Source organism: Phocoena sinus, chromosome 10, assembly GCF_008692025.1.
Source record: "Phocoena sinus isolate mPhoSin1 chromosome 10, mPhoSin1.pri, whole genome shotgun sequence".
Taxonomy (NCBI): Eukaryota; Metazoa; Chordata; class Mammalia; order Artiodactyla; family Phocoenidae; genus Phocoena; species Phocoena sinus.
Genome location: NC_045772.1, coordinates 88629811 through 88642086, shown reverse-complemented (window position 1 = coordinate 88642086; position 12276 = coordinate 88629811). Strand labels below are relative to the sequence as shown.

The 12276-nt window shown below is 32.8% G+C and overlaps 1 protein-coding gene across 2 annotated transcripts in view; it reads left to right on the top strand.

Annotated features, from left to right (window-relative positions):
• The window catches only part of PIK3C2G (phosphatidylinositol-4-phosphate 3-kinase catalytic subunit type 2 gamma), a 353016-nt gene that overhangs the window by 89554 nt on the left and 251186 nt on the right, over nt 1–12276 (top strand). For both annotated transcript variants that reach the window (XM_032647260.1, XM_032647259.1), the window contains 2 exons: nt 1650–1780; nt 9086–9274. In XM_032647260.1, coding sequence (XP_032503151.1) covers nt 1650–1780; nt 9086–9274 — 320 coding nt within the window. The remainder of the gene's footprint in view (nt 1–1649; nt 1781–9085; nt 9275–12276) is intronic.

The window sequence follows — 12276 nt, the reverse complement described above, 5'->3', positions numbered from 1 at the left end:
GAGTATATATGGTGATATATGTATATGTATAGCTGATTCACTTTGTTATAAAGCAGAAAGTAACACACCATTGTAAAACAGTTATATTCCAATAAAGATGTTAAAAAAAAAAAGAGTTCTTGGGCAAATACATTAACACATACTTTGGGTGATTTTCTCTTTTGTGAAAAATTAGAACAAGAAACAATTGGGGAAAATCCTAATTTTTTCTATAAGTGGCTCAAGAATCAGTAACTGTTTGCCTTCATAATATATGAAGATATGCAGTTTGTATAGGGCCTCATTCATGTGTCAGAAATGAAAAAAAAATTTCATAATTGAAATATATCAAAGAATTTATTATGGATTGTTCACAGGGAGCTTCTGTATTCTCATCTACTACTGTATTCTCATCTACTACCTTTAGTTTCTCATCTACCCTGCCTTTACTTAGGACCAGCATAAAATTGAATTAGCTCATTAAATGCTATTTCTAGTATTTTTGTTTTATGTGTTTAAAATATTTGGATACATAAAGAGTAAAGTGTAACATGCTAATACTGCAGGCACTTCTCTCCAAGGCATCAAGATTACTCTTTCTGTCAAGAGGCAAAATTTACTATAATATTGCTTTGGTTTAGCATTTCTGTTACTCAGTTCTTTTTTCATGTTGGAATAATAACTGATAATTATAACAAATTTATACCAAAAACAAATTTTGCAACAAATTGCAAAGGTTACAGAATAAAATTGCTGACTTTTTCAAATAAGAGCCCAAATAGATTAAGCTGCATCTCACATTCTACCTTATAATACTCTTCCATTTTCTCTGAGATCACAACCTAAGGTAGTTCAGCAGAGAAAAATAAATTCTTTAGATTTTCTAATATGAAAATGAAAAATAATATATGATACGCTTAAGCAAATATTTTGGGCAGTAAAATATTTAGCTCATTTACATACTTGGAAACTGTATTTTTTGTTAACTATCATTTTATTTACTAGAATCAGATTATCACTTAAACATGGTTTAGTGGAAAGCATGTTGAGCCAGGAAAAAAGAAGGCCTGCATTCTAGCTCTGTCTATAAAGCTGAACTATAGAGCCACAGCAAAAATATTCTATTTGGTTTTATACTCGTGAAACAGATCTTTACCAGAGAAGATTTCACTATCATGTCCACAGAGTGGTTCACAGACTTACAGATTTCAGATAGTAAAGACCAACATAAAGTAACTCTTTTTATTTTATCAAGTGATTATATGAAAAAAGTATAATTACCATCTATAATTTTCATCATTTAATAATAGAAAGACATCTCAGTAATGAAAATTGGAAAGGATGTAATTTTAGCACTAAACAAAAATGTAACATTTAACTGTATGAAAAGTTCATATGTTATTATTTTTCTCATTTTTTCTATGATAATGTTACAGTCTACTAATATATATACCATTTATATAAATAATTGAGGATTTGCCAAATATCATGTATATTTAAACACCAAGTCCAAAGTGTAATGATTCTTTTAAAATTATTTTTAAATAATAAAAAAGCACAGAAAATATAGGGTATTTATTTTACTTTAATTTCTATAAGATAGAAATCATTAAATTAATAATGCATTTTTCAGGTGTTTGATACATGGCAAACCATTTTATTTATTTCAGATTGATTTTCCAGCTACTGAGTGGGAATATATGAAACTTGATTCTGAAGAGAATAGAAGTGATCTTGAAGAACCACCAAAAGAATGTTTAAAACATATTGCCAGACTTTCACAGAAACAGTCTCCCTTACTGTAAGTGACCCAGTTCTTGGGAGGGAATTTTGCCTGCTGTTCATGATACCAGCAGTCATACTAGAAGCACTCATATCTTTCAAGAGTGAACCTTCCTTCCCACGTAACTCCTTTCATTTCCTAAAATCATGCCTGTTGGATGATCAACTAATGTTTAGGAAATAAATTAGTAATTTTTCATGTTTTCTTAAAGATTTTTTTTCCCCTTGGGGCATTTAGTAACTTTGTTTGGTCAAAGGAAAAATAAAAGGATTGGAGATCATTCAGTTCAAAACAACAAAGCAGAGACTGATACAGATCAGCATTTAACAGTGATAAAACGTTGCTCAGTCCTTCAAGTAGGACAGGAAAATGTCCTACTAAACAGGAAAATGCAAAATTTAATTATAATGGCAGATTAAAAAAGAACAGAAATAAATCATGTTTTAATAGCACTAAATTAGTAACTAAGGAATACTTAAATTTTGCCAAACAGTAATTCTCTGGGGAAAAAAAAAAGACCAGGAAGAATTATAAGAGAATACTAATTCTCTCTTTGTAATTACTATTTGACTTTAATATTTGGTAATATCTAAGCCACAGCTTATGGTGGTCATTACTAACATGGAAAAAGCATAAAACTAAGAAAGCAACTCTTTATGTGTGTGTGTGTGTGTGTGTGTGTGTGTGTGTATATATATATATATACACACACACATATATTTATGGTGATATACATATATAACATAATAAAGCATTTTATTCCAAGAATAAGAAATTATTTAAAGGTTTTGAATGGGATAGTCATGTGATCTGAATAATCTTTTTGAGTGACTCTTTTGACTACAAGTTGAAGAATGGATTGGAGAGGAAGTAAGTGGAAGCAAGCAGTACAGCAGAGTAGCTTATGTGATATTTTAGGCAGGAGGTCGTGGTCACTAGAACTAGGGAGATGGCAGTGGACACTGGTAGTAATGGCTAGATTTGGAGCATATTTGGAAGTTGAGAAGACATGACTTCATGATTATTAGTAAATAGGAGTTAAGTCAATTAAAAAACCAAAGAATCAAGTTAAGTCAATGGAGAATCTAAGGTTTTTGAATTGATGAACTGGGCAGATGTTAGAGTCATTTTCTGGAGGAGGAATAAGTTTGAGACCGTCTAGACTGAGGTGTTGAATGTGATCAAGCATTCCATTTTGGGTAATCTTGTTACTCCCCTGATCTCTAATTTCATCTTGTCTTACACTTTTCCTCATTCACTTCAAGCCAGTGACATCCGCTTGCTTCACATACTTCACATGTGCTGTATTCCCTCTCCCATCTCAAGGCCTTCTTATTTGGTGTTTCCTCTACATGAAATACTCCTTCCTAGTTCTTCACATGACTGAATCATCTCACCCTATAGGTCTTCACTTAATTGTGATCTTCTCAAAGAGCCCTTCTTTGATCACTCTACCTAATGGAGTTCTACTCTCTTTACAATCTATCTTATTACCTTTTATGTTATCACACTTAGCAGAATCTATTATCACCTTGTTTATTAATGTGTTTTTTTCTTATTAGCTTGTAAGAACTGAGAGAACAAGGAACTATCTATCTTGTTTATCACTACATTTTCAGTGTTCTACACTGTGCCTGATAAATAATATGTGTAAAATAAATGTTATCATGAATAAAGTTCCTTTGCATAGAATTTGGTATAAAAATTACCTTAAGGATTGAAAATGTTGAAAGACTCTTATACTAGACTATTGTCATCTTAACTAGGTGAAGCATCTTTTTATACTCCTTAATCAAAAATATAAAACCTTGCATTTAACAAGTGTGTCACATATCAGAGGCTAATATATTTGTAATGAGAGATTTTTAATATATAAAAAGATACTATACTTTGAAATTTTAAAATATTCAAACAAAAAATATCAAAACCAACAAATAATAAGCACAGTAACTGCCTTTAAATATTAAACGTTTGTGTTTTTAAATTAACCCCAGTGATTTCTAACTGGTCTTAGACTTCAGTTTCTATTTAAGAGAATAACTTATACTATAAAATAAGTAACATTTTCCTCTGTTTCACCCACTCAAATACAATTATCAGTACTCAGTAGAGTACAATTTCATTCTGGACTGTGAAAACAGATGGAGACCAGCCTTCAATGTGATAAAACTTGTGTTAGAAACAGATTAAATTCATTTTCAAAATACCACATTTTATCATTTAGTTGGTGATTCCTTCTTTCAAATTGATCAAATGTAATCAGTCAGAAAGTTCAGACTCAATGAAATTCAATGAAAATGTACCTATAATATTTGTAAAACTAAGAAAAACACCTTCTTGATGACAGCTAAAAGAATATGTCAGATATAAAGAAAATCCTGGAACATAAGGTATAAAATAATTTGGTATGAAAGAAGTTATGCTTCCACTTCTAGCCATGAAGATTACCTATTACTAGACTAATCCTCCTGAATTAAAGAAATATGACACAAGAAAAATACATATGAAACAACTGCTCTCAGAAATTGAACAGATAGGCCTTAATGTGAACCCATGAATAAAGTGACTTTCAGCCCAGAGGCATTTTCTGTACCATAGATCTGGGAGATATAATTAAAGAAGAGCATGCAGGTCTTGCTGAGATTTTTTAAAAAAGGCAGAGATCGGAGTTTATTGATGCTGAGGAAGCTGGAATTTACAGAGCATAATAGTAGAGAAAAGGAAGATGTACAGGTTAGGAGCTACAGAAATATGTATTGGTGTCCCCTTATATATTTAGCTGAGTACTAAGCTACTCTTGAGCAGATAGAGATTTTGTAGGGATTACAAAAGAACTGCTACAGGGAGATGTGAAATAAATGTAGATTCTAGAGGTTGCCCAATGCTGGGAGACATAGAAATTCTGACTAGTAATAATAGAGAAAGATCACCACACCCCAGCATTCAATAAAGAAATCAGAAAGATGCATATTAGGAGTAAGTGTGCTCTAGGCCAAGATTAAGGAGTATACTTGGCCTAGCCTAACAAATCGTAAAAACAAGCCTCAAAAGGATCAAGCTGCTCTGCTAGTAATTAAACAGACTACTAAAAAAATTGAAACATTCAACAATCAAAAGATAGCAAAATGCAGAATTTTAAAGGTTTAGTGTACAATCAATAATTGCTAGACATAGGAAGAGTCAGGAATATATAACCATAGCCCAAGATGGGGCAAAGCAGTTTACAGAAACAGATCCAAATATTTTATAACTATTATAAAGACTTTTATGGATTTAAATAAAAAGATATGTATGAGTGAACAAATGAAGTCTCAGTAGAAAAATGGAAATTTAGGAACTGAAAAACAATATCTAAATTTTAAAAAAAAATCACTGGAAAAGCTTAATAGATTGCATAATGAAGAAAAAAAGAACAGTGATCTTGAAGAATGGGCCATAGAAATTATCCGTGTTGAAGTACAGAAAGAACAAAACCTGAAAATAGTGATAGAGCCTTGTGACCTGTGGGGCAATATCAAGTAATATAATATGTGTGTATTGGACACACAGGAGAGAAGAGAGGGATTGAAGTTAAAAAAAAAAAAAACTGAAAGAAATAATAGCCAAAATTTTACAAGTTTGATTTAAAAAAAAATCAACCCACAGATATAAGAAGCTTAGCAAATCCCAAGCATGTGTGCATGTGCATACACACACACCATCTTAGCACATTATAGTCAAATTTCTGAAAACTAAAGATAAAGATAATTTTTTTTCTAACACATCAGAGAAAATCAACAAATTGCATCCATGGGAACAACTATAATTCAGCAGATTACTCATTAACTGAGGATTTCTCATTAGAAGCAATGGAAGCCAAAAGACATTATAACATTATCTTGCATTTTGAAAGGGGAAAAGAAAATACATCAACTTAAGATTCTATAACCAGTAAAATTACATTTCAAAAGTTAAGGCAAAATTAAAACATATTCAACTAAGCACAGCTGAGTTAGTTATAAGCTCATCTGTACTATAAGAAATCTTAAAGAAAATATTTCATGCTAAAAGAAGTGATAAGTGATAAAAGAAGTGATAAATCTACAAGAATAAATGAAAAGCACCACAAAGGGAAAGTAGGTAGATAATAAAAATACACATTTTTTACACATTTATTAATTTATTAAAAAATAATTGTTTAAACAAAAATCACAATATACAGCTGGGTTTGCAATATATGAAAATAAAATTGTAACAACTACAATAAGAATGAGAAATAGAAAAATAAAAGCATAGTGTTCTAAGATTCTTATACATAAGGTAGTGTAACATTAATTGTGGTTGGCTGTGATATGCTAAAAAAGAATATTATAATCTTGAAAGAAAGCACACCCCCCCCAAATTTTAAGAGTACATTTAAAAGTCAAAAAGATGACAAAAATTAAATTTAAAAAAATCCAAAAGAAAGCAGGAGAAAAGGAGAAATAGTTTGGACAAAAAAATTAATAACAATATGGTTGATTTAAACCCAATCATGTCAATATTCTGTTAAATATAAATTAATAAAAACCCCAATTAAAAGGCAGAAATTGTTAGCCTACATTACAAAAGTAATATCCAACTTTATGCTGTTTACAGGCATATATTTTAAAATAAGAATTCAGCTTGATTATAGTTAAAAGAATGGAAAAAGATATACAAGGAAAATCATACCATCTTGAAATATTTGGAAAAAAAATTTGACAAAATTCAACACCCATTCATGATAAAAACTCACAAAACTAGGAGTAGAATGGAACTTCCTCAGACTTCAACTCCTGAATTGAATCTAGATCTATGGAAAAATCTAGAGTTAACCTCGTATTAAGTGGTGCAAGAATGAGTGCTTTCCCCCTGAATTGGGAACAAAGCAAAGATGTTTGTCTCAATATTCCTCTTCAGTGTTGTACTGGAAATCCTAGCCAGTGCACTATGGCAAGATAAATAAGTGTTAAATGTATAGAAGTTGGAAAGAAAGAAATAAAACTTACTCTATTTTCATATGAGTGATTATGTAAGATCATTGCATTTGAGGTTAATGTGCAAAATGCAATTGTATTCCAGTAAAAAATAGAAAATAAATTTTATTTTTCAAAATTCTATTTACAATATCAACATCTCTACATTAAAAAGTACAAAACTTTGCTAAGAGAAATTAAAGAAAATCTCAGTAAATGGAAGGATATATCATGTCATTGATTAAAATAACCCCTTTTGTTAAGATGACTGTTCTAGTCCTCCCCAAATTAGTGATAAAGATACAATTATACACCCGTTAGAATGTATAATTTCTTTTCAAATGATCAGTATGCTTTTAATTACACTCTGAAGACTTGAATCATTTTTTTTTTTTTTTTTTTTTTTGCGGTACGCGGGCCTCTCACTGTTGTGGCCTCTCCCATTGCGGAGCACAGGCTCCGGACATGCAGGCTCAGCGGCCATCTCCGCGGCATGTGGGATCTTCCTGGACCGGGGCACGAACCCGTGTCCCCTGCATCAGCAGGCGGACTCTCAACCACTGCGCCAGCAGGGAAGCCGGATAATATTTTTAAATGGGCAAAAATCAAGTGTGGGCAAGAATGCCATACAGTTGGTTCTACCATACCCTACACATGATAATGTGAAATATTACAACTACTTCAGAGAATAGTTTGACAGTTTCTTCAAAAGTTAAACAAAAATGTGACATACAACCAAGTCATTCCCCTCCTTGGTACTTTCTAGGGGAAATGAAAAATATACCCATATGAACACATGCACACAAATTTCTCAGCAGCTTTATTCATAATATCCCCAAACAGGAAACAACACAAATGTCCATCAAATATGAAAAAGGATAAGCAAATTGTGATATATTCATACAAAGGAAGAGTACTCATTAATTAAAAGGAATAATCTACTGATACACTCAACAATATGGGTAATTTAAAAAACATTATACTGAGTGAAAGAAGCTATAACTAAAAGAATATTTACTCTATGATTCCATTTATATGAAGTTTGAAAATAGGTAATAGTCTAAAGTGAAAGAAATCATACTAGTGCTTGCCTTTGGTGGCATAAGAAAACTTTTATATCTTGAAAAGTGTGTAGTTTTTACTTGATGTATGCATTTGGCAAAATTTAATTAACTGAAGCCATGCATTCTCTTTTATGTAAATTATGCTTCAATAAAAGAAGGTAAAAGAGAGAAAATCACTGTTCAAAATTGAAAAAATGAATTCAGTTAGGAAAATATAACTTGTTTTAATACCATAGAAATAAGTTGGTTATGGAATTTTTTCTTCCAGGGCTTTCTGGTGAGGAAGGTAGTGACAAAACAGAAAAGGAGACTAAATGCACCTCAAAAATCATCCTCTATAATCCAGTTCTTTCACTTTGCAGATGAAGATGGCTTCAGAAGAAATTGTAGAGAAATATCGATATTTAAAGTCTTTCAATAATTCTTATTATCCTGCTTGGGAGTTTTAGTTAATTTAAGCTGAGCAACAGAGTATCAGTTTGGAGGAGACAGTGTTGAAAAGCTGTCATTGTCATGTGAGAAATGCTGTCCTTCAGCTGAACCATGGTCTTGAATGCTTTTGCTGGAGTGTAAGCAAAACACGGTAAACTGTCAGTGAATCAATGACCCTTGTCCTAGACTTAAATCTTCTGTTGGGACCACTCTCCAGAGAGGAACACTTGAGCACTTAAGGAAGTCCTATTCACTGGCATTTTAACCCCAAACTTCCAGCAAACTCTGAGACTTTAAAGCCAGAATCCAGGGATAAATTGAGATCTTTGTTTTTAGAGTTCAGAGCAAAAAGTTTTCTGAACTCTGATTGAAACTTACTTTGAAATGAAGGAATATGGTCTTCAAAATATGCCATTTCTCCACAGGCCCACTTGGGTCTAAGTTAATTTATAAAGAATGTAAGAAAGTAAATGGTTAAGCAACTTTGTTCTAAGTAGTACATGTTGCAGGATTCAGATAAACTTGGTCTGCCTTAAAAGAGACAGAGACTCTGCCAACCAAAATGACTTTTTTAAAGAAGTAGCAAGCATAAGAGTGAGGAAAAATAAATGTGAATTATCTGAACTGAAGTTTATTTCATTTTATTTTTCTATAAAAAAATAAATTTAGTGGGAAATAAGCTGATAAAATAACCTATCAAACTGTCCCCAAAAGATAAAGGACTTGTTTTCCAAAATAAACTAAAATAAAAGTCAAAGAACTAGACTAACATTTTGTACTGTGTATTTACAGCAAACATTTGTTAGTGTAGCAAACTCCAGTAAATTACAGTTTCCAATCTGGTTTTGCAGACTCTCTGAGGAAAAGAGAAGATACTTATGGTTTTATCGCCTCTACTGCAATAATGAAAATTGCTCCCTTCCTTTGGTCCTGGGTAGTGCCCCTGGATGGGATGAAACAACTGTTTCGGAAATGCATACCATTTTGAGAAGATGGAAATTTTCTCACCCTTTGGAGGCACTTGGACTTTTGACTTCCAGGTAAGAATTGCGTGACAGGCATGACATTACTAATGAGAAAAATTTGAAGAGAAAAGCTGTAGGACTATGTGATTAATTCAATAGCAATTCCATTTGTTTCCAATTTCAGTAGCTATGAATATTAAATTTAGATAAATGTAAACTATGAATATTAATTTTAAACAAATCTAAAATATAATTGTGTCTTCTGTACTAAACTTGAAGTATAATTAATGGCCATAGTATCTTAAATGGAGAGTCTACTTGCTGTTACAGAAATAACAACAAAAAAAATTGAATAGGGAAAAATAAAATTCTCTACTTGTCCCCCTCTCAAAAGAAAAGAGTTCTTAAAAATTAAAACAATATCTTTTACTACTGAAACATGCAAAGCCTGGCAAAATACCCTGCTTACAGTAGGTTTTCAGTTAATAAGCCAATGATGATGACAAGAATAAAAGGAAAAGCTATCCCTTATATATTCTTCAGATCTTCCCTCAGAATAAAATGCATGGGGGTAGGGGATCTGGTGGGGCAATGACGTCATCTTCTAGTTAAGGAGAAGCATGAGGGAACAAGTGTGGTGTCTGGCTCTGGTTTGGGGAAGCAGCTCTTCCTTGGCTTCTGTTTCATATTCAAAGCCAAGAAGGGATATTTTAAGTCTGTCTTGATGGCATCAGCTCACTGATGCCATGAAGAAAGTCTGCAATCTCTAGAGTCAGAGAAGAATTGTGACACCCAGTTCTATTCTAAATTCTCTCTCAAGATCCTGATGAAGGAGAAAGGAGGGAGAGAAAGTGACACAAAGGACTTTTCAAAGGATTTATTTAGGTTTATTTTAAAATTTGTGTCTTTTATAAAACTTCTAGCATGGGAAAGGGAGAGAAAGTGTTTTCTTTTTCTATTATTTGTAAGCGTTAATAGGTTCCGCTCAATCTTCCAAGCTCAAAATTTACAAATTATTGGGCTTCCCTGGTGGCGCAGTGGTTGAGAGTCCGCCTGCTGATGTAGGGGACACGGGTTCGTGCCCTGATCCGGGAGGATCCCACATGCCGCGGAGCAGCTAGGCCCGTGAGCCATGGCCGCTGAGCCTGCGCGTCCGGAGCCTGTGCTCCGCAACGGGAGAGGCCACAACAGTGAGAGGCCCGCGTACCACAAAAAGAAAACAAAAAAAAAGTTACAAATTATCTTAAAATCCTACATGTTTTGTGCCTCTCACATTGAATATTTTTTTCAGTTTTCTGATGTCTTCCATTAATTACTGCATGCCCAGATGCCCACTCTTCCTTGATAGATGATAGATAGAGAGATAGATAGATAGATAGATAGATAGATAGATAGATAGACAGACAGACAGATAGATATAGAATTTTTCTTTTAGTTGAGCTTGCAGCTTTTCCCCTTTTTATAAGGCTTCTTATAGGTGGATCCTTCCTTGATCTTGCCAAGTAAAATTGATCACATCTTCCTAGTACAGTGCTTTGTTTCTTTATGAATTACATTTTATTGCAATGTGTTTACATGCAACATGTGAAACATGTAATTTGCCCATGTTGGACTGAGAGCTAGTTAAGGCAAAACAGTTCATCATAGTGTTTCTGTTTCTCAAAGGCTTAATAATACCTGGGACATAGTAATTACTCAATATTGACTCAGTCACTATAAAAAATACATTATGATTATTTATACTACTTTATTTTAATATTTAAATTATATTATTTGAGGGAATCATCGATTATCTTTATTTCCTACATCTCCTTGTACAGGTGAATGAATTAATGAAATAATGCTATAATAAGAAAATCAATTAACAATTGATTGGTTTCATTGGAATTATTTACAGTACATACTTGTGTTTCAAGAACTTTCTGGAAAAAAATAAGTTCTCATTTCCACCTTACTCCTAACATCTTTTTCTGATTTAGATAGATAAGAATAGCCAATATCTACAAAATTTTTTTGCTAAATTCTAGTTGTTTTTGGCTCAGGTAAGACTTAGAATATTAGCACAATTATTATTTTGTCATTCCTGAACTGATAAGCTCATCGAAATTTGGCTCAAAATGTGAAGGTTAAAAAAAAAAAGTGAAGGTAACAATTCACAGAGTAAGAGGTTTAGCAAATCATATATCCAATAAGGGAATTGTATTCAGAATATATAACTACTCTTACAACTCAATAACAAAACAATAAACAACCCAATTTTTACATGGTCAGAGGAGGACTTCCCTGGTGGTCCAGTAACTAAGACTGCCACTCCCAATGCAGGGAGCCTGGGTTTGATCCCTGGTCAGGGAACTAGATTCCACATGCCGCAACTAAGAGTTTGCATGCCATAACTAAACCATCCCGCGTGCCGCAACAAAGATCCCGCACACGGCAACGAAGATCCCATGTGCTGCAACTAAGACCAGGCGCAGCCAAATAAATAAATATTTTTTAAATAAATAAATAGTCAGAGGATCCAACATTTCTCCAAAGAATATATACAAATGCCCAGTAAGCACATGAAAAGATGCTCAACATCATTAACCACTAGGGAAATATAAATGAAAACCACAATGAGATACCACTTTACACTAACTAGGATAGCTATAATCAAAAAGACAATAAGCATTGGCAAGGATGTGAAGAAATTGCAAATCTCATATATTGCTCAAGGGAATGTAAAATGGGGCAGTTTGTTAAATATGAAAGATCAAGTTACCATATGACCCAACAATTCCACTCCTAGTTAATACTCAAGATAAATAGAAAGCAGGTTCACTCAAAAACTCCTACATGAATGTTCAGACCAGCATTATTTATAATAGCCAAAAAGTAGAAACAACTCAAATGGCCATCAGCTAATGAATGGATAGATAAAATGTGGTCTATCCATGCAATGTAGCAGTATTCAATAATAAGAAAGAACGAATATTAATATACGTTACAACATGAATGAACCTTGAAAACATGCTAAGCAAAAGAAGCTAGTCACAAAAGACCACATATTGTATGATCCATATATGAGATGCCCAGAA